Source organism: Mycteria americana, chromosome 1, assembly GCF_035582795.1.
Source record: "Mycteria americana isolate JAX WOST 10 ecotype Jacksonville Zoo and Gardens chromosome 1, USCA_MyAme_1.0, whole genome shotgun sequence".
NCBI lineage: Eukaryota > Metazoa > Chordata > Aves > Ciconiiformes > Ciconiidae > Mycteria > Mycteria americana.
The window spans coordinates 181,702,231-181,724,388 of record NC_134365.1 but is presented as its reverse complement, the minus strand read 5'-3'; the positions used below and the strand labels follow the sequence as shown (position 1 = coordinate 181,724,388).

Below are 22,158 nucleotides of genomic sequence, written 5' to 3'. Positions count from 1 at the left end.
TCCATCATGTGTAACGGTTACTTGGGAAGACAAACGCCATCACTCTGAATGTCCCCGCTTCCTCCTCCTTTCCCCCATTGCTGAGCATGGCATCATATGGTATGGAATAGCCCTTTGGTCAGTTGGGGTCAGCTGTCCCAGCTGTGTCCCCTCCCAGCTTCTTGTACACCCCCAACCTACTCGCTGGTGGGGTGGGGTGAGAAGCAGAAAAAGCCTTGATGCTGTCTGAGTACTGCTCAGCGACAGCTAAAACATAGGTGTGTTATCAACACTGTTTCCAGGACAAATCCAAAACATAGAAGCGACTTTGAAGAAAATTAACTCTATCCTGGCCAAAGCCAATACAAGGAGAAAGTAAGATAAGGTCAAAGGGTATAAGCCACTACTGAAAAGTTTTACAAGTTTGCAAATGAAAATAATTGGAAGCCTCCTCTCTAACTTGTGCCGCAGTGCCATAGTATTTAGATTATTTTGATCATGTTCTCTGTCAGTCTGGAAAAATGTCTAGCTTTTAAGCTAAACAGGGTCAGACCCTGAACTCTTTGTATCACTTCTCCAGTGTTCTCATTGTTGCAGTTGATAACATCACTCATCTTTTCTATTGCTGAGCCTTTAAGCCAACAACTGTCTTTATACAGATCTGCAGCCAGTCGTTTACATTACATTGAGATGAGCTTGTTCTTAAATAAATACCTTATTCTCCAGTTTTTATTACTTCAGCCTCTTCTCTCTTATTTTGATTGTTTCACCATGAGTTACGTGTATTGTTACTTATGACTCACCTCTTATCTGGTTTTGCCTTTGCTTTCTCTCTCACTAGCCAATGCATTATTCTTTCTAACAGATGTACTCGTATGTCTTCATTATGCTTGTATGTTTTCAGAGTAGTCGTGTCTATTCGATTTCTCTTCAAACTAGCCAATTCTCTATCCTATTTTATTTCTAGAATATACTGTTATACAGGATAAACCATTGACAGCTGTAAACTGGTGAGTTTTCAGTTGTTTGCACTAGGTGGTTGTGTCTTCTGCTATTCGGTGAAGACAACGTAGAATTTATTTGGTTTACTTGCAATAGTAATCACTGTAAGGGTGTTATACTGTCATTAAGCACTGGTAATATGCTTTTTCGTAATAAGTACAGTTCTTCTTAAACTTCATGGTGCGTCTTCTCTAAATTAAAATTCTGTTGGTATGATTCTATGTAAGATAGCTTTGTATGCACTTTAGTTTTGGTGGTTGCGTTTAGATAGGAAAGTGGCCAAAGGTGTGGATATTGTCATTTTTGCTATGGTTGAATGACTTTTTTATAAAAAAAAAAAAGTCCTAAAAATGTTTATTAAAGGTAAGAGATATAGAAATGCTTTCCTCTACACTGGAAAACTTGAGGTATTTTTCTTGCATGTGTTCTTACAGATCTCACTTCATAGATAATGTTGCAGCAAATAAAGAAAAATCAGATAGTTACAGAAAAGAAACTACAACTGTCAAGTGGTTGTATTGAGAGACTGTTCTCTCTGTGTGGAGAATACTTTGTAAGGATGCCTTCTTGTGTGTTCTGTCTGTTTATATGAGATAGATTTATGCTGTTTCAGAAGCCTTATTAGTTATAAAAGGGATCCAGATACTGCTTTGTATTTTTGCACTTCTATCATGGTTAAATGAAAATCAGATCCATTTTGCTTGTCTAGTTGGGTTTTAATTTCATTTATAGAACCTGCAGTATTTACATTTCAGACTGTATTGGAGAGGCATTGGAGGCTGCTGGAATATCCTTTCTAAAATTTTAGTTTTCAAAAAAAAACCCCAAAGCCTAGTTGTTTAAAATGTTAATGTGATAGTAACGATAATACAGATTGTCATAGGCTTGAAAAATAGTTTTGAGTTATGAAACTGAAGTCATGATTAAAAAGATGTGCAATTTCAGCTCACAAACAGTAGCACATTAGAGACCCAACTGAACAAGCAAGTAGTAAGATGGCCTTTTTCTTCTGGATCGGAGCATGCAGGGAGGAATTCCAGACCATAGTAACGTGGCTGTTAGTCTTACCCATCTTCCAGATGTTTGATGTCTTAACTATACGTAGCTCTATATTCCTCCCCAGGCAGTGTTCTCTCAAATCCATCAGTCTCCTTTTGTTTTGAGTTTTCTTAACCTTTTCAGATGCCTTAGAAGCCCAATATAGTCTGTCCTACTAGTCTGCCTCTGTTTTCTTCTAAGCCTGTCTTAATTGGATTGCAGTTGATATTCCTTACCCTGATTTACGGATTTAGGTGACAGGATTTTGATGATTTTTCCATTTGTAGATATACAGCTTAAGTCCTGACTTTCCTTTTGTATTGGCATGGGTAAAAATTCACACTGGAGTGCTCGATTAATAATTCAAAGAAGATAGTGCAGAAGCTGGTAATGGTTTGGAGGGCATACACATGGCTGTTAGAATGAGAGTTGAGCTGTTGCCCACTTTACTAAACATTGGAGTTCCTCAAGCATTAGATCTTAGTCTTGCCAAATGAAGATATTATCAATAACTTTAAATATTTGAGATCATCTGAGGATATCATCATCATTGTGGACAATCAAAAAAATTCAGGCTTTTATTATTTGGAGAAAAAAAAATGATTGTGCTCTCTAGTGTTGTTTTGAGATCTGCCTATCAATCTGAGCAGTTTTCATTGCCAATGATTCTCACTGCTGAGTTCCTTAAAAAAACTGTAGCCCTTGATGAAAATTATCTAGAATTAGTTCTTGCAGCAGAGCTGTGTTGCAAGATGTGGTCCTCATCTTACTGGAAACGTGTATTGGACCTCCATGCTATAGCTCCGCAGAAGTGAAGTGAGTATGTGGGGAAGTGAAAAGGTAGCAACAGGTGCAGTTTTAAATAAATTAAAGCTACATATTTGTCCTAACATTCCCATAGGACGAGGTGCATGGTAAAGATCCAAATGTAGGTCATTTATTACTTAAGAGTATTTTTAAGCTGTTTTGAAGGGCTTGTGTGTATTGCTGAGACAGTGGGTAGGTCTCTAGTGGCCGTTAGTTATGTTACTCCAAAATTCCTAGCTCTCCTCTTCTGTAACCTGTCTTCCACCTTTTTTTGGCTTTGTTTTGTTTTTTGTTTTGGTAGCAGATATCATATTCAAACTTCTAATGTATCACAACAGGCAAAAATACAGTTTGCAAGCCAACTGCAATGCTACTGAGCTACTTTGGCTGTGATTTTGGCAGAAGCAGTAACTGCTGCTTTTCCTACCCTGCCTGCAACTATGCAAATAAGAAGGAAGGGTCAATGAACTGCTTCATGGAGATATTTTTCATTAAGTGCTTCACAGAGCAAGCGTTCCCTTGTCAGAGATATTCTAAAACCCAGGGATACTAACCAGTGGCTACAGAATTTTGTTTGCAAAAGGCATTTTTTTCTGAAGAGTTCTGTAGAGTTTGTTGCTGAGTTACAGTGAAAGGATTTAGATGAGTGTATGTATTTCTTCAGAAACATACATTCTTGGCTTTTTTCTATTTCTGTGATTTGTAAGGTAAAATTTTGGGTCAGTTTGTGATGGAAGTATATGGCATAATATATACTCTGTGTGTGCATGTATGTTTCATAAAGGTTGCTAATACTTAGTTTTGCATTACACAGAGTTTATGTGTATTATTTGTGTAATACATATTTGTGTGCCAGGTTTCAGTTTGTATATGTGTATTTTGTTCCCTGTCAACTATGTTATGGCAAGTCCGTTTGGAAACTTGGTTGGTATTATTGTAGGTGATATGAAAAACAAAGTATTAAAAAGCTTTTGGAACTATTGTTTGTAAGCAGACCTTTTTTTTTTTTATCAAGACAAGAACAGATTGGGTTTTTTGGGTGGTATTTACTTTTCTTCTTTATTCTTGCAGTCTACTGACACTGTCCCATGGTTGTAAGTGTGTTCGATATGTCAGTGGTAGAAGGAATGATTAGCTGTGGCTACTTAGTCATCAAAGGGAGGTATCTGCAAAGGCAAAAAGTGAAGCGGAAGGCCTTAGGAAAGTTCAGTTGTAGGGTACTTTAGGGCAACCTCCAAATACGATGAAACAGTTGCTGGGACTGGTTGCCCGGAACCACTTTCACACTGATTAGTAGATTTGTGTTGGAGGGAGTTAGATGGAGTAACCCACAAGTGAGCTAAAGAGAATTAGGAGTGAAGTAGTATAGATTGAACCTAGTACTTGAGCCATTTTCTGAGCATCTCTCATTTAGCAGTTATAGATGTAATCTTAAAGCACCTACCCTTAAGTGATGCATTCTGTATGCCAACTTTGTAGAAGGTATATAATGTTTTGATTATGTGAGTTGTTCACTTTGAGTTCCTTTATAGGGCATGTTGTAAGGCAGTTTCTCGTTGTAAATAATTATGATTCTTGGCAGCTGAAATAACAGTAGTACAGAGATCACATTGAGGTACAAGAAATCAAAGGGGATTTTCATTGGCAGAACACTTAATGCATAGCTAAATATGGGAGGTTTTGTACATGGAAGTTCTTAAGTAGTTGTTTTCAAGAAAAAGGTATTCCTCCAGTTTGTGGAAGTAAGGCTGCTGAAGATTGTAGCTTTTGTAAATGCAGAGAGGTACCAAAATAGGGATATGCAAGACAAGCAGCAACTTTGATATAAGGTGTTTTACAACAATATTCAGTGTTTGCATTTTATCACTGGTACCTCTTCATCTCCTTGCCAACATCCAGACTTCACGTAGTTTTCTTCGTATTTAGTTCTCTGGTCATAAAACCTCTTCTCCATCTATTGATTAGGCCATTAAAGCTCTGCCCACTTCCTTTGTTTTGTTTCTTACCGTTGTCAGCTCCCTCATGTAAGCCATTACTTGTTTGTCCCAAACTTTTGTTGAACTTTCTCTTTCCTTTGTTTTTCCCTCAGCTTTATGCTTGCCAGATGCTTTTCAGTTGTTAACAGCAAGTCTGGATGCCCCGTAAAATAAGATTAAAAAGCAACTTATTTCTTGCAATAAGGGAGGAAATATGGTCCCACAATTTTGAAATCTCTTCAGATCTTCTGATCAGCCTTGATAACCCTTTTTTCTTTAGTATTCCCTTTCCTATATTTTGAAGCCCTTCTAGCTGAACTTCTGTAGCAACAAGACAGTGAATAGTAAGTTTCTTGCTGACAAGTGCACTCATATTTATCAGCTGTGGTTCACCATTGTTGTATTTGATACTAAGATGCCTTGAAGCTACATTACAAATTAACAGCTGTTTTGGAGCACTTTGGAGGATGGAGTAAATGGCATGGGAGATAGGGAAGCCCAGCAGAGGCTGTGATTGCTTTAATGTCTCTCCATAATGGCTCTGTCCTTCATCTGTGTGATCACGTGTCAGATAGATTATCTGCTTACAGAAGATAAGGAAAAAACCTCAAAATGTACATTGTTGTAGTTTGTCAGAAGAGTATTTCCTGGTTTTCTGCATGGCTGAAAACTCTGATGCAGAGCCGGCAGAAAAAGTAACTAAGGCAGAGGTATAACAATTGTAGTCAATGGTGAAGGCAAGAATAGGGAAAGAACAGGCTAGAAAATATTTAGGTATTTTCACAAGTATGATGATATTTCCCCTTAAAGTGGTTGGAAAAACTGGCTGAGGCAATTTCAGAACTATGAGGAAATTCATAGAAGATATATAAGGTTCTAGAAGACTAGTATAAAGCAAATTGGTAGACAATGCCTAACTAAAAAAGGGATAAAGGAGGACTTGGGATACTCTAGTACAGTTTCTGTTGACTACATTTCTAAAAGTACTGTAAAAATTACATGTTATATACGTGAAGGTGATAAATTAGACACAAAATGGATTTATGATGAGCCCTGTCTGGGAAGCTTAATACTTAGCCACTATTAACAGTTGTCTAAAACTCATTTTTCAAGAATTATGGAAACTAATTAGGATTTCACCAAAGGAAATCTTAATTTTAAATGCTAAGCTTGTTCTAAAATCAGATGATGATTGAATTTGGACCCAGCGCCACATAGACTGTACTTCATCTCAGAGCTTGCTCTGAACTGAACAAAACCTTAGAATATCTTGTTATAGTAGATCAGCTAGGAGTATACCAGAGCTCTACTTCTAGCCTTGGGCCTGCACCAAGAAGCATGGGCTGATCTTCAAGCAGATGCAAGTGAGAAAACCTGATGTTGCCCCTGTCATCTCATTGGCTGGACTGTAGCCTTCCTCAAGTGAAATTTTTGGGTGTGTTGCCTTCCACATGTCAATTTGGCTACCCTTGTTCTAGACAGAACTACTGTAAGATGGATTTAAAACTACACAGAAGACCAGTCTGGAGAGGTGCTGTGGAATGGCTGGCTGTCAAGGGGGAAGCATGTGAGAAGAGGTAGTAGTGCTTGTTCTCTATCTGGATCTGTCCTAGGTCCTGAACTGTTCAGTCTCGTCATTGACAATTTCACTGTTGGAATTGAGATTGTAGATTAAAAAGTTCATAGAGGATGCAAAGGTGAGAAAGATTACAGGTATACTAAAGATAATAACCTCAACAAATGCTTAGCGTGAAGAAAAAAAAAAATCAGTAAGCACAAATGTAAAAACAACAGTGAATAAAATGTAGGGTAGAGAAGTTCCTCATGACAGGTTCTACACATTGTATAGAATTATAAAGTGAGTGTGATTCGGCAGTGTCATGCTGTTGGAGTGTTTCTGTTTTGGTTTTTGGTTTTTTTGGTTGGTTGGTTTGGTTTGGTTTTTTTTCCAAAGTGCATGAGAGAGGTTCTTTTGTGTAGGAAACCTGAAGTAATTCTTGACCTTTTCCTTGCACTTCAGGATTGTGGGGCTTATTTTGTCTCTTTCCCTCTCTTTTTTTTTTGTTTTGTTTTCTCAACAAGAAGGGCTAGTTACGAGTATGAGACTAGTGAAATTAGATGTCAGTGATGTAAATGATTTGTGGTTTAGGCTGAAGGAACTGAGACTACTTAATTTACGAGACTCTTATTTCTCCTCAGACTTGAAAAAAATTCAAGCTAGCCATGGAAGAAGAGGAAAATAAACTGATTTTTCTCCAATAAAGATGTAAAAAAATAGCATTTAATTGCCATAAGGGCAATTTTAGAAAAGATCCCACAAAGAGCTTTCTAGTAGGATTACTTAGGACATGGTGAAAGTGTGATCATTGGCAGTGTTTAATGTCTCCACAGGGAAAACACCTGTCAGGAATGAAGAGAAATTTGACTATTCCTGTGCTGGACCAGGGAATGGAAAGACTGACCTTTCGGGGTCCTTTCCAGACACTGTTTTTAATGATTCTAGAGTACCTTCCACTTGTCAAATTATATTTTAGATTGCCTGGGACATGCGTGAGTTTTCTGTACCACTGAAGTTTGGAAAAGTCTTGTTAAAGATCCTGTACACAGTGTCCACGTTGATCCATCTGCACAGAGAAACTCTTGATTGTTGCATGTAAGCATGTTCTTTGTCATACACTTCTTAGTATACCCTTGGGCATTGGTTATATCCAAGAAAGTGTGGATCGATTCAGATGACTGGCTTGTCTTAATACAAGCATATATTTTCAGTGTGGTAGAGTGGTTTTCATCTCTTGTTCTCTTCTTAGCTTTGCATAGTATTGTAGGTGTGATTATGCTGACTAATTCCCATAGAAGTCTGCTCTTATGCCTGAGTTTGCTGTATGTTTGCTGATCCAGATGGTGAACAGATGAAAAGCTCAGTATGTGTCTACTTGGAAGCATAATCAGAAACATGGCATGGCACCACGAAAAATGCTAAACTCAGAATGAGGAAAAAGTATACTCTTTCCACAATGTACCAGCACATTTGTTGTGCAGTCAAATTTTACTTTGGTATGTAAACAAACAGTGAGGATCACAGAATAGTCGAGATTGGAAGGGACCTCTGGAGACCGTCTAGTCCAACCTTCTTGCTCAAAGTAGGATCACCCAGAGAAGGTTGCTCTGGACATTGCCCAGCTGACTTTGAATATCTTCAAGGATGGAGAATCTGTAGCCTCTCAGGGCAACCTGTTCCAGTGTTTTACCACTCTTACAGTTCTTATGTTTAAATGGAACTTCCCATATTTCACTTTTTTCCCCATCGTCTCTCAGCCTGTCACTGGATATTGCTTAGAAGAGTCTGGCTCTCCCATCTTTACTCTCTCCCATCAGGTATTTATCCACATTGAGAAAATTCCACACCCCACCCCCCAAGTTTTCTCTTTTCCCAGCTAAACAATCTCTGCTTGCTCAGTTTCTCCTTATATGACAGATGTTCCAGTCTCTTAAGAATCTTAGTGGCCCTTCTCAGAACTTGCTTCACTAAGTGAGTCTGTCTTGTAGTGGGAAGCCCAAAACTGGTCATGGTACTCCAGAGGTGGTGTTGCCAGTGCTGTGTAGAGCGTTAGAGCCAACTCCCTCAACCTGCTGGCAACACTTTTCCTAATCCAGTGAAGGAGGCTGTGTGCCTTCTTTGCTTCAGGGGCAGTGTTACTGGCTCATGTTCAATATGTCCACTATAAGGACTCATAGGTCGTCTTCTGTAAAACTCCTTTCCAGTCAGTTGGCTGACAGCGTGTATAGGTGTCTGAGATTATTCCTCCCCAGATGTGCAGGACTTAGCATTTCCCTTTGTTAAACTTGATGAGATTACTGGTGGCCCATTTCTTCGGCCTGTTGAGGTGCCTCTGAATGGCAGCTCAACCCTCTGGTTTATCAACCACTCCTCCAAGTTTTGTACTACCTGCAAACTGACTTGAAGGTGCACTCTGTCCCATCATTCATTCACAACTCTTTGGTCCCAGCAATTTGGCCCGTTTTCAGTCCATGTTTATCTAGCTTGTACTTCATCAGTTTGTGTATGGGGATGTTGTGAGTGACAGTGTCAAAAGCCTTACTAAAGTTGAAATAAACAAAATCCACTGCTCTCCAGTCACGCACTAAGCCAGCCCTTCTCATTGTAGAAGGCTACCAGGTTGCTCAAGCATGATTTCCTCTTGATAAATCCAAGCTGAGTATTTGCTATCACCATCTTGTCCTTTGTATGTTTGGATCCCCCAATCTTCCCTCTTGCCCTTCTTGAAGATAGGAGTGTGACATTTGTTTTCTTCCAGTTCTCAGGAATCTATATTAATCGCTGTGACCTTTCAAAGACTGAGAGTGGCCTTGCAGTATCATCGGCTACCTCCCTCACCACTTGTGGGTGCATTCTGTCAGGTCCTGTTGACTTATTTAAATGTTCCCTGACCTGAACTTCCTTCACTGAGGATAAGTCATCGTTACTCAGACTTTCCCTCTGAAGGCTAGTTTTACCAGTAAACGTAAGTGACAAGTGTCCCTCATGACCAGGCTCTTACTCATTCAGCATTGGGCTCACATTTTTCCCTAGTCTTCATTTTGCTACTGGTACACCTGTAGAAGCCAATCTTGTCCTTCGTGTCCCTTGCCGGATTGAACTTCAGGTGGGCTTTGGCTTTTATAAACGCATCACTGAAAACTCAGACAGTGTCTCTATATTTCTCCTGGGTGATGTGACCCTGCTTCCACCTCTTGTATGCTTCCTTTTTATACTTGAGTTCTGTCAGGAGCTCCTTGTTCATCCATGCAGGCCTCCTCTCTCCTTTGTTTGACTTCCTGCATGTGTGAACAGACCATTCGTGAGCTTGGAAGTTATCCTTGAAAATCAGCCAGCTTTCCTGCACGTTCTCTCCAGGGGACTGTATCCTGTGAGACTCTTCAAAGTAGGTCACTGAATGGGCTAAAGTCCGTTCTTCTGAAGTCTAGGGTTGTGATCTTGCTTTTGCCTTGCTCCCTTCTTTCAGGTTCCTGAACTTCACCTGTGTTGTCACTGCATCCATGACTGCCTCCAGCCTTTGTGCACCTGACTAGTTCTTCCTTGTTTAAGTGTCAGGTCCAGCAAAGTGCCTTCCTTCATTGACTCCTCAGTCACCTGTGTCATTAAATTATTATCCATGCGCTCCAGAAACCTCCTGCATTGCTTATGCCCTGCTGTGTCCCCTTCCAGCAGATATTGGGGTAGTTAACCCTCATAAGGACAAAGGCCTGTGAATGTGAGGTTTCTTGCAGGCCTCATCTACTTCTTCCTGATCAGGCTGTGTGTAGCAGACACCCAAAATTATATTGGTCATATTGGTCTGCTCTCTAATCCTAACTCTTAAGTTATCAATTGGCTCATCATCAACTGTTTCGTATTCTGTCTGGATCACAAAAAGGACAAGGACAATGCAGTTGGTGTTCTGCAACAACTATGATAAACATTCTGGTGAAGTTTGGATGTGGGAAGGTAAAGGAAAACATCAAACTAAATGGTAGAAAGTGAAAATTACTGTGTTTGCTACTTTCTTTGAAGTCTAATTTATACCTCCCAGTCATCGCATTTTCTCGGCAGTCATTCTATGTTGATACAGATTTGTTTACTCAAAGTAGTCTTTTCTTCCCCATCTCCCTTTGGTAAATAAATCTGCAGTACTTCAGTTCTCCACTGGTTACGTAGGAGTAGTGGTGCTTCTGTGCACTATTGGGTGGTGCTTCTGTGTGCCCTTGGGTGACTGTAAAGAAAAGTCTTTGAAAAAATTGTGGCAATCAGATATTGTAATACTCTTATTCAAAAAGAAAATCACAAAGGGATGTAGACTTCTGCAAATCAGATACTACCCTGACAGTTTGCTGGGCAGAACTTAAGATGGGGCGCTGTGGCTGATGTCTTAACTACTTTGGACCAATTAGTTTTTCTGTAGTCCCACACTGCCTTTACGGCAAACATGATATTCCATCGTGTAGTGACAGCCTGTGGATAAAGTGTTTTGTAATTTGTAGATCCTTTATGGCAGTAATGTACCTGTACAAAGCAAGCTGCCAAACAGCACTAGTTATGTGATTTCTGCACATAAAAAATGGGTATTGCTGATCTTGCACTGTTATTCAGTATGGGGCAGCTGAGGAAAACAGTGGAGGAAACATCAGTTCATTACTTTTCAACCAATGTCTGCGTGTCAGTACTTGCATTTCACTACCCTTGAGTAAAGTATGTTGGTAGATTTAGAGCTTTTGAAAGGAACTCGATGCCATGGTGAAAGACCCTGAGACATGATGGTGACTACATGAGTGATAACAGCTTGCAGTTGCAGGCTACTTGACAATTTCAGCTTGGGATTTCACTTTGGGCTGTTCAGAAGCAAAAGCTTGCTGCTTCTTGTCCAACCAAATTGACCACCAGCAGCAATAATTCGCCAAGTGGAGGGAACAAAAGAATTACTTGATATCACAAATCTGACAGTGTTTCATTTCAGTGTCACTGAGTAGTTGCTGCCTCTTAAGAGCATTTCCATAGCCCTTGAATGCTTAAGCTAACGGTGCAGAGTAAGCACCTATGGAAACAAAATAACACAGTATATTTGTCATTTGTCTGGACACAGCATGACTTTGATAGACCTCTCCTGTCAACAGTGTACTTCTTCCCTGAAGATGCTTAGCCATAAAATCAGAGCAAGCAAGTTTAGACAAATACACTGAGTCAAAGTCAGTTGGAACTTCAAAAAATTTTAGCATGTGTTAACATGCAGCTTACTAAATTCACTCATTTTTCAAAAGTGTACTCAAAGATTTAACTAACAGTAGAATGACTGGGTGTAATGCTGTACTAGCTACCATGACCTTTGGTAACACATTTCAGATAGAAGTAAAGGTTTTAGATCAGACAGCAGTTGAATAACACTTGTGTTGTTCCTATTCTGCCTCAGCAGCAGAGACAGAATAATATTTTTTTCCACTCATCAATGACACCTTTAGTGTAACATACAGCCTAGAAGAGCTTATGCAGGTGTGACACTATTAACATAATGTTAACCTATATTTAGTAATTCAGTAACAACATTGAATGGGGGGGACACTCAACACATAAAGCTTCCTTCTCAAATTTAAGCTTATGAATTGCAGTGCAGGACTATTATGACTTCGAGGGAAGATGCTCTGTTTGCATTTCCTCAGCTCTCTTGAACAGAGTAAGAGCAATAGTGTTGAGGCAACTGAGGAGCATCCCCCTAATAAAGCAGCAAATATTGTAAGTACTAGCTAATGCTACTTCTGGTTTGAAAACAAATAAACTTAAGTGTGCTTTTACTTCCTTCTACTACAGGTGCCACAAACCTGAATAGAAGTTGCAATCACGTCATTTAACAGCTGTTTTACCTATTTTAAATTGTCCAGCAATTGGTTGTTGCCCACCTTCCCCTTTTTTCCCCCCCTTGGTTTGAGACAATTGTTCTGTATTCCAGGGTTGAACATTTTAGGTCTTTGCTTTTATTCCCAACAGATTTTTCTGTGAAGGCTGTGATAGCACCATTCACTCTTTGGGTCCATTTGCCACAAGTATTTTCTTGTCAAGATATCTTCATGTTCTGCGCTCATTTGACTTGCACTTCCTTTGTGGTCCAGTTCAAAACTGCTAACTTAGTCTCAAATGTTACAATGGCTTGAAGCAGTTTGCAGAAAACCTGCCTAAGATTTGCTGATAATCAGTGTTTGGTTTGCGTGAACTGAACGTTATCAACAGCTGAGTTAAAAGCCAAAGGCCTTCTGCCATTGGAAGCAGATTGTCAGCATAGAGTTTTAGGAACTTTACAAATGACAGCTTACAGCAATTTACAATTGTTAACCAAAACCATAATAATTTAGCTAAAAAATTCAACCAAGCCGTATCAGGTCTTGTTAATCTTCAGGCAGTAGAAGAATCAGGCTTATAATTAACCCATGTGGTTTCCAACAGGAAATTACTCATAATCTGCTTAACGTTGTTTTTCATGAATATACTTGCCCATATTTTATCCTTTCTATCTGAATATTAAAACCTCCTTGCATAATGGTATATAACAGTAGAACTGTGGATAATCATATATATCTGTTATACGCAGATATATTATAAACATATTAGTATTAGAATTATGCATAGTAATGATAGGTTGCTCAGAACTGTTTATAAAATTAGTGTTGATGAGGGGTTTTTATTCTTTAATTAATCATTTACTAGTTCTGAAGTTCCATTTGGATATGGGGGGAAGTATACTTCCCAACAAAAACATTGGGATTTCAGTACCGTTGAGGTTTTGTTTTAAGAAAAAATAGGGAGATAAATGTGGATTCTCAACATGGCATTTCTATACTCAAGTTGTTTCCATGTAGAAAATTGTTCAAACCTAAAACTTGCTGAAGATAATGACTGCTACAGTGGAGTGACTAGGAAAAGTTTATACTTGCAGCATCTTTAATGGTTGATGTATGAATGAAGGAGATCATAGCACTACCACTTGGAATCAAAGAGCAAGTAAGCCCATTGCTGATCTGTCCTGCTTGCTAATTGGAGAAAACATTGTCTAGATATCATTAACAAGTGAAGGTAGTCTGCAAAATGGTGGGGGTTTTGTCACTTTGGAAATGACCCCAATCTCAGCAGGGGAAAAAAAAAGGCAGCTTAATTTTGGGGGTTTCTAGATGTATACATACACACAGAGAAATACATACAAAAATATGGGGCTGGTCCTGTGAAATATTTACGAGATGAGAAAGTGCTTATAATGTTTGCAGACTATAACAAATTTGGAGAGTTTGCAAGGACTTTGGCAGGCAGGATTACATTTGAAATGTCTTGGCAACTTGAGTTAGTGTCCTTTTTGAAAAAAAAAAAAAAGCAATGCTTATGAAGTTGTCTTTAGTAAGTACAAACTGTGCTGTGTTTAAAAGGCATAATTAACAGCACAACTAGATAAAGAGTTTTAGAAGCTCAGTTTGGAGGTTTGCAGGAAAAATATTTTCAGGTTACGCTGGGTTACGTAGGTCTGCCATGGCATATTGCTATGAAGCTGCTGAATAATACCTGCAATACAGTGTGACCTTGGAGGCATACAAGGCAATTATTATTCTCAACAGCAAATAATAAGTACTGTTTTCAGTTTTGGTCAATGTGGTTTACTTGTGGTATGGACTGAGAGAGCCCAGAAGAAGTCCAAAATAAATCTGGACTTTTACACTTAAAGTTAGGGTGAAAGTTTTGTAAAAGGTTATTTGGTCCAGAGACAAAGATTGAGTGGCTACAGAATGTGGCTACAGAGTGGCTACAGGAAGGGACTGCGCTGTTTTTCATGTTTGGCAGCAGAATAAGAATTAACTGCATTAAACTAATAAGAAAAACTTGTCCAATGTAAGAATAACTAAATAGTGAAACAGACTATGGAGTCTGATCATAGAAATTTAGACATTAAGGGTTGTATGAAATTTCTTCCCCCTGCTTCTTAAATAGGTTGTACACTGTTATATATTGAAACTTTATTGTTGAAGGAACCTTAGGAGGTCATCTAGGTTCTCTTTATAAGCTTTAATTTACTGGGGAGGGTGGGCGGGGGCTCTCCCCTCACTGAATCAATTCTCTTAACTCCAGGATAGTGGTGGTGGTTCCTTATAAGAAAAGTGGTGAGCTAATTTGTTTCTGCAGTGTCTTGATGAGGAATGTACCTCCCTCTTTGTTAATAGGTGAAGATGGGAAAGGTGATTAAATTTCTAGCACGCAGCTTTTTGGGGATACTCTGGGGGGTTCTTTGTTTGAGCTTGTTTTCTTACTGGTGGCCATTGGTCAAACTTTAGTTTCCAGCTTTTGACTGCTGGACCGTGAGACTTGTATACTCTTGCAGTCTGAATGCTGTGCAGGAGAGAGTAGTAAGTGGTATGTTTTTAGTCCCTCAAAATTTTTATTTAGAACAAAGTTGTTTTAATAAAATACTAAGCTTCTCTTGATTCTCAATCTCTTTCCAATTTGTTACCTGAAAGTGCAACTTCTTACTGTTTGTGATTTTCAGATTCCATGGTTTTATTTTTCCAAATAATCTAAACTGTAAACTATTTGAGTAGAGTTTAAGTGGCACAGAGGAATGTTAGTAGCTGCTGCTTAAAGTCCTGTATAAGATGAGCTGTATGCTGCACAGAAAACATCTGCCTTTTTTTGCAGACGGCTTGTAATCTGAACAGACTAGAGAAACGTAGAGTAGGTTAAAAAGCACGCATCTCAGAGTGATTTCAGTGATGGTGAGAAAACGATTGTATGTGTGTATGGTGTCTTTTTTTGTGTGTGTTTTTTTTTGTTTGTTTTACTGGGTAGTAAAATGGAGGAGAAAAAGAATGTGATAGGAATGAGGTGTGGGCAGAAGAGGATTAGAGGAGCGTTGTGTTAGCTAGAGCTGTAATGTAGAAGGATGGAAATGAAAACTCTGTAAGCTGAGGGTAGGAAAAGTCCAGATAGAATTTAAAAAGCTATGTTCAAAAGTTGCAGTTTTTTCCACCAACTCAGTTTTCTGCCAAATGATGCATTTTTAAAGCTTCCTTATTGTCTTGGAAGGCTTGAACCTTTATCTGGTAAACACTTCACAAAACATACGTGTTTGGTATTAACAGGTTATATTACTGAGATTCATCAATAATTCTTGCTTCTAGCATTGGTGTGGCACTAATGGACTTGCAATAGAAACAGTAGGGTAAAACAGTATAAAATATAGGGGGTTTTTGTCTGTCCTAGTATATATTCTGCTTAAATTGATGAGAATAAAGGCCCATAATTCAGTGGAGCATTGGCAAAGTATCATTTTAAGTGCTTTATATTCTGATTTATACTCTGAAATTCTCCCTGTGTTGGTTCCCTTTGCTTAGGAGAAAAAATTTTGGAGGACTTCTGACTTTTTTTTTCCTCTGCTGGTGCAGCTGTTTACCCTGGGGTATGGAAGGGAGTTTAATGCTTTTATTCTCATGGCTTTTCTGCTCTTTTTCAGAAGTAAGAAACTTTTTAGCAAGAAAAAATTGAAAAGGAAACAGAAGACTAAATTGAAAGTAAAAACACGCAACAAGGTAAGTCTGTAACCAACTTGACAAAGTTCTGACTCAAAAATGAAAGTTACTTCACTTGAGAAATATAAGAAAAAATAAGTGTAACTAGCAATTTATTTGTTTAGAAAAGATAATAATATGCCAGTATTGTTTGTCTGTTTACTGTATTCTACATGACTGATACCAATGTTAACTTTATTCAGCTGTGTTTGCTACTAATGTTCAGCATGAAATATGAACAGCATTTTTGATTCTCCAGTTCCTAAACTGTACACGTAGCTAAACATGTTGGTTTTATAGTTAAATTTTAAGAGATGTGTGTCTAGCCAGCAGTTAGAGACTGCTGCTGCAAAGAGTTCTGTCCATATTGGCTAAAGGAGAAAGGGAGCATTCAGTGTCTAAGGAATCCAAAGTTACCTCTGAAAATTCCTCCATAATGGAATAGATGATACTTATCTGTTTCTATTAATATTTTCTCCCTGTGTAACCCCTGCCCCCATTGCTTTAAATGCATGGGAGCAGTATAGTGAACTTCATAAAAATGTTTACGTATTTACTTGTTGCAGAGAAGAAATCTAGACAAAAGCAACAGTATTTTAATAAAATACTGCTCTGCTGCATTCTTTCTCTAATAGAGAGCTATTATTCCTCTGTTTAAGCTCGAGTCTTGGAGGGGTTTTCGTGAAGGCTCACTGCAGGCACGGAGGCTTCTTCCTAGGTTCCTATTGTAGTCAGTAAAGAGAAAGTAGCTAATTTCTGGTATAGTTCTGAAGGACAGAACCACTGAAATATCCAGTGAAAACACTTTCTAGTCAGTTGAATGCCCTTATAATACAAGTACACTGTAGATCAAATTGGCCATCTTATCCCTATTTGCCAAACCTTGTGTAGTTACTCTATCTCAAGACAGATGACTTTGGGAGGGTGAAGCAAGCCCTATATCTCTTCATTTGGTATTGCCTTTTTGGATACGTACCAGATTGTTCTGCTTATCTCAAGTAGTGCAGCTCCAGACTACGGTATAGAAGGGGCTTATCTTCACTTCTGTTCTCAGTACTGTACAGTGAAATATTTATGGTCCAAACTGAATTTTTCAGCCCTTTCTTCAGTTGCTATGATATTAGAAGTTTTAGCCCTGTTCCCTTCATGATTTTGTCACACCCACTGTCAACACATAAAACCAAGTTAGAAATTTGAAGAAATTTTGCAGAATGTAGTCTTTGTATGTTCTGTCTGGTGACAGAAACTTGTGCTTTTAAAGTAAGGTAACTCTTTGATCATTGTTACTATATAAAAGGAACCTTGTCTTTCTGGGTAGTGGTGCCCTAGTTGAACGGCCAAGTAGGAAGCTAAATCGAGAACTGCTGTTCCTCACAAGCTTGACAGTCAAATGTGCTTCTTGGATTTAGTTGCATTGGATACATGGATTGGCAGGATCCCTTCTGAATGGCCAAAGACGACATGAGCATATTAAAGGCTGGTTCTTGTCAGTAGTTATAGATTTGGCACTAGCTGATAATCTCTGCATCTCATGCCTATACAGGGTTGTTTTCAAGATTTTTCTTGGATTTTAAACAGCTTCTACTCGAAGCATTAAGTGAGATTTATCTGCCTGTGAAAGGCATAATGGGCTTTTGCATGTCTTTTACCGATACTTCTATTCTCGACAGTCTTTGAGGCAGGCCAGGGTTGACCAGCAGAGCATTGGTGTTTGTTGCAAGTCACTGAGGTACAGAAAGGCACTCAAGCTTATTCCTGCATGATAGCAGGAAATGGTGTATTTCGTGAAAAATGTAGCTGAAGAGGGAAAGATAAAATCAGCTTCCTATCTTTAGGTTATCAAGTTTTGTTTACTGACAAAGTGGGATGGGTTTGGTTTTTGTTTTTGTTTGTTTCCTTGGTTGTTTTGTTGTTGTTTTGTTTTTTGGGGTTTTTTTGTTGGTTGGTTGGTTGTTTTTTTTTTCCCCATATGCTTTTCAATGCATCCCCATGCTTACCAGTGCAGAATAAGAACGATGATAATTTTTGCACTGGAATGTCTGAAAACAGATGTGTGTATTGTCAGGAAAATGTGAGTTTCCATTTGAAGCCTTATAATAGGGCAGATTGAAAAGCCCATCACTACTGGACGTTCTGAGCAGGAGAGCTTGTGTACATCAGTTTAGTTTAAGAACCAGGGTCTTTTAGTCTAAACAGAGATGGGACCTTTCTCTTAATATGCTTGGTAGAGGCAGGGAGGGCCTTAATTTGAGACTAAGCTGAGAGGCCCCAAAAATCTGTTAGTTATACCCTGCAGTTACTAAAAATGATAATTGAGTGATTGAAGAGGAGAGAACATTAAAAAAAGTCATTGTTGAACAACTGGAAGAGAATTATTTCCACCATTTAAGCATTAAATGTTACAACATTTTAAGTATAAAACATTAATTGGTGTTTAATGCAGCCCAGTAGTTTGAGACTTATTCTGTTTCTAAGCTGGGGTCATGTTATGATCACTTGTATTTGAACTGTTGTTAACTTTCAGGTTTGTGATTTAGTATCTCTTTTTTTTTTTTTTTTTTAATGGAGGTATAAAGTTTTCTATGTGGGTGCAGTGTGTTTTGGCTTTAGAAATTCAGTGTTGAATAGAGTGACTTTTACATAGAAAACAAATATGTGATTATTAGACATGGGTGTAGCACCTTGGATTCCTGTCCCCCCTCCCCACCCCCACCCTTTTTTTTTTTTTTGGCAACAGTTATCACTAGAAAATTGTAGGCTGTGTAATTTATCTCAACGCTATGAATACTGCCGTTTCCCCTCCCTCCTCCCTTTTCACCCCCTGGAGTTTTCCCACTTTACTGTTAACTCATAAAAGTGCTGCTTAGGACACTTAGCTGAGAGACTGGATGGAAAGCCAGAGTTCACCATCTTCTGTTCTCATAACATTATTTGAAGAATACTGAAAAAAATTGGAGTCCGCCAGAGACAGAGAATGTACTTTGAATGATCGGCATCCACGTGTTTAGTTTATGCAGAAGTTTTAAACTATGACTTGTTTAGCTTTATACAAATGGAAGGAATAAAACCTTGGAAAAGGACGGTTCATGTAGCAGACAAATTTATTGTAAGCTAATGATGTATAAGATGGGCTGGGGTAAATATTTGTCTCATTAAAAACACACGTAGCTTCTCAAATAATTTGGCAGTGTTTTCAATGGCTTTTTTATTATTTGGTGTTTCAACCTCAAGAGGGCATCCCTTTCTAAGAGATGTTTGAACTGTTCAAAGAAGAATTTGGTGAGGTTCTGTGCTCTGCGTTTTGCACAGGTTAAATCAGATGGTTATTATAGCATTACGTATCTTTAACAGCAGATTAACTTTCCTCTCCTAGATTATAGTCTATTTCCATCACATCTGATGATAAACCATTATTGCAGTCATCTGGTTCAAGAAGAAGGAAATGAATTGGTCAGAAAATAAGCTATGTATGGATTTGATCTTTTGGGAAAACTGTTTAGGTGTGAGACAAGTGTAAAGGAGACCGGAGGGTTTTGGTTTTCCCACTTCTTTCTTCTTTTCTTGAGTGTACTGGAACATTACAGAAGGCTAACTGAGAAGAGCACTTGTGAGTCTGGTTGCTCTATTTTATGAACCAACTCTGTGCTGTTTAACCTCTCCTACATAATACATCCTTCCATTTAGCAGGGACTATATATTTACAAAGACAAGTCACACATCAAGGTATGGGCATCTGCACTTCATTCTCTCTCTCATAAGATAGTCTCTTATCTTTTAGAAAAAAAGTAACACACAGGAAATAAAATTTTACCTTCAGGTGTTAAAACTATGTTCATGATTCTTTACTTACATTGGCATTGCAATTTCTCAGACTTGTATTTAGATTTCATTATTTGGTAGTTCAGGACTGAATTGTTCTTTCCTCAGTATCTTTTAAAACTTCAAGAGACAGGCTTTTCTAATTTTATCTTAAATGGCTGGAGAACATCATCTGCTTCTGTTTTGTCTACCTAAATACAGAAAACTTTTGTGAGGGATTTAATTAGGTTTATTGCCTTTACAGATTCTCTTTCTATTCCTCTGAAAAAGATGCCTTAGTCTTTCTGACCACTGAAGTGACCGTTCATCACTGTTACCTCACCTTGTGTGGTTTCAGCTGAGAATCTCCTTTTTGAAGTTTAATATTGCACATTTTGTAAGAATGACATCATGTTTAAAAATTGCTCTTCCTTTCCACCAAAATTTTATTTTAGATGTTTTGTCTAGCACAAATTTTCCAGCACTGAAGACAGAAGATGTGATGAATACTGGGTATCTGTTAAGTTTTTAGGATGTGTGTTTCATCATGTATCTTGATTTAAGACAGTGCGCTTTCAATTTATGATGATACCAAGTGAAACAACAAAAATAAAGATTTTAGAATGTCCCACTTTCTTACAGCTCATATGAAAACCACTAAATGAAACAGCATAATTCTGTTTTCCAGACTTGAAGCTCCATTCTTTTTGAAAGCGATAGCAATTTCATATTGTGAGAAACCAAATGCTTTGGTAGAAAAAAAATGTAGAGCCTATCATCTCATCTTCTACTCAGACTTCCTAGAAGCTGAGCTTCTAGTCGTACTTATACTTAGTGAGTGCTTTGGATTGCAATATTCCAGCCATTAAGAAAAGGACATTTAGAGGTGCAGAAAAAGTGGTTGTTGCTCTTCACCTTATCCACAGTGTCACGAAAAGATGTTTCATATATGTGTGGATCTCAATACACTTAACATCAAGAAAACAAGCTATTAGGGTGAGATTTTTTTTCTTGAAATAATGTATCCCATAGCTCAGCAGATCAAGATTATTAACAATCCTAGATCTACACAAAATTAATAAGTTGCTTCACTGAGTTCTTAGAAATTGATTAACATTTTGGCTTAAAGTTCCACTGTTTTCCTTGGCAATGTAGAAGTATTTTGTGTCAACTTGAAATCCAGTAGCACTAAGATAATTGTTGTAACTTAAAATAGACTTTATTAGTTTGATATAATAATTACTAAGTGGGGTTCTGGAGGCACAGTTAGTGGTTAGATCGTCATAGTGATCTGTTCCACCTCAAAATCTATAAGCCGGTAGCAAGAATGTACAGGTGGTAGCACGACTCTCGTACTATCAGGGAAGTTTGTACGGCTGTGTAGAAGAGCAACCCGGTGCCACGGCTCTCATTAGTTGCAGAAAAGGAAACCTCCAGTTGATGATGGGATGAATTTAAGTCCCAGTTTCCTAACTTGATCAGTGCATCTGACCTCAGTGAAGTTAGGAATCTGTTGTAATCTGGAAAGGAAAAAACTTGCCTCATATGGAAAAAACTTCTGATGTCTGTTTCGAATACTTACCACTACCACTGTTGAAGAAAAGAAAAAGGGGGGGGGGGAAGCTGCTCATTGAATGAGCATTTGCATTAGAGAGGCAGAAAGTTTTCCTGTTTCTTTTTTTTATCAGCTCCATCTCTGCCTTCTGTGAAAGAAATCTAAGAAAGTGATGTTTATACAACCTGCTCATGTACCTCCAGTTTTGAACAGATGTTTTTTTTGAAGACATGGAAACTATAAATATTATATTTAAAGCCCCTCAGAGACTTGAGAAAATTGATCACAAATAAATAGTCATTGTTTTTTACCTTATAGTGAAGTTGGGGGGGGGGGGGAACAACATGGTGATCGGAAGTTCCCATCCTACTATCTCCAACCAGAAAAAGTGTGTCTCATCATTCAGCACCTTTCTTTTGCCTTGAGATGTGCTAAGCATTTGTATGCTTATACATTTAATGTTAATTCCATTGAGGTTTTTTTCCCCCTCAAATGAAAGACAGTAAACAGTGAAAGTCATAATTATCCTTAAGTTTTAACCTGTTCTTACAACCCAACAATTTATTGTTCAAAAAGCTCTAATTAATATCTAAATAGGCAAGAAAACATACATTGATATTTTATCTAGCACTGTAATGTCTAAAATGATCTGTGCTGGTTAAACAATTTGGCCAACCTATTTCAAAAGAGGCTACGTGAGCTACAGAACTTGGGCTGTTCTGGAACAAAGACTGAGCTGAGCTCCTGACAAGAAAGTACTGGAATGGAAACTTCACAGAAGTTATAATTACAGTACATGATACTAATTAGATAAGTGAACTTCAGGTAGAGATATTTCAGAGGATCCAGATATTTTTCTCTTCCTGTAACTGTCAGTAAACTAGGAAATGCATAGTAAACTTATTAAATAATTTTTTT

The 22,158-nt window shown here is 38.2% G+C and overlaps 1 protein-coding gene across 20 annotated transcripts in view; it reads left to right on the top strand.

The window, feature by feature from the left end:
• The window catches only part of MYCBP2 (MYC binding protein 2), a 210,179-nt gene that overhangs the window by 9,769 nt on the left and 178,252 nt on the right, over positions 1 to 22,158 (top strand). For all 20 annotated transcript variants that reach the window (XR_012773473.1, XM_075488504.1, XM_075488539.1 and 17 more), the window contains exon 2: positions 15,833 to 15,908. Coding sequence is in view for 19 of the 20 variants with exons in the window: in XM_075488504.1 (XP_075344619.1) it covers positions 15,833 to 15,908 (76 nt within the window). In the remaining variant the exon portion in view is untranslated. The remainder of the gene's footprint in view (positions 1 to 15,832; positions 15,909 to 22,158) is intronic.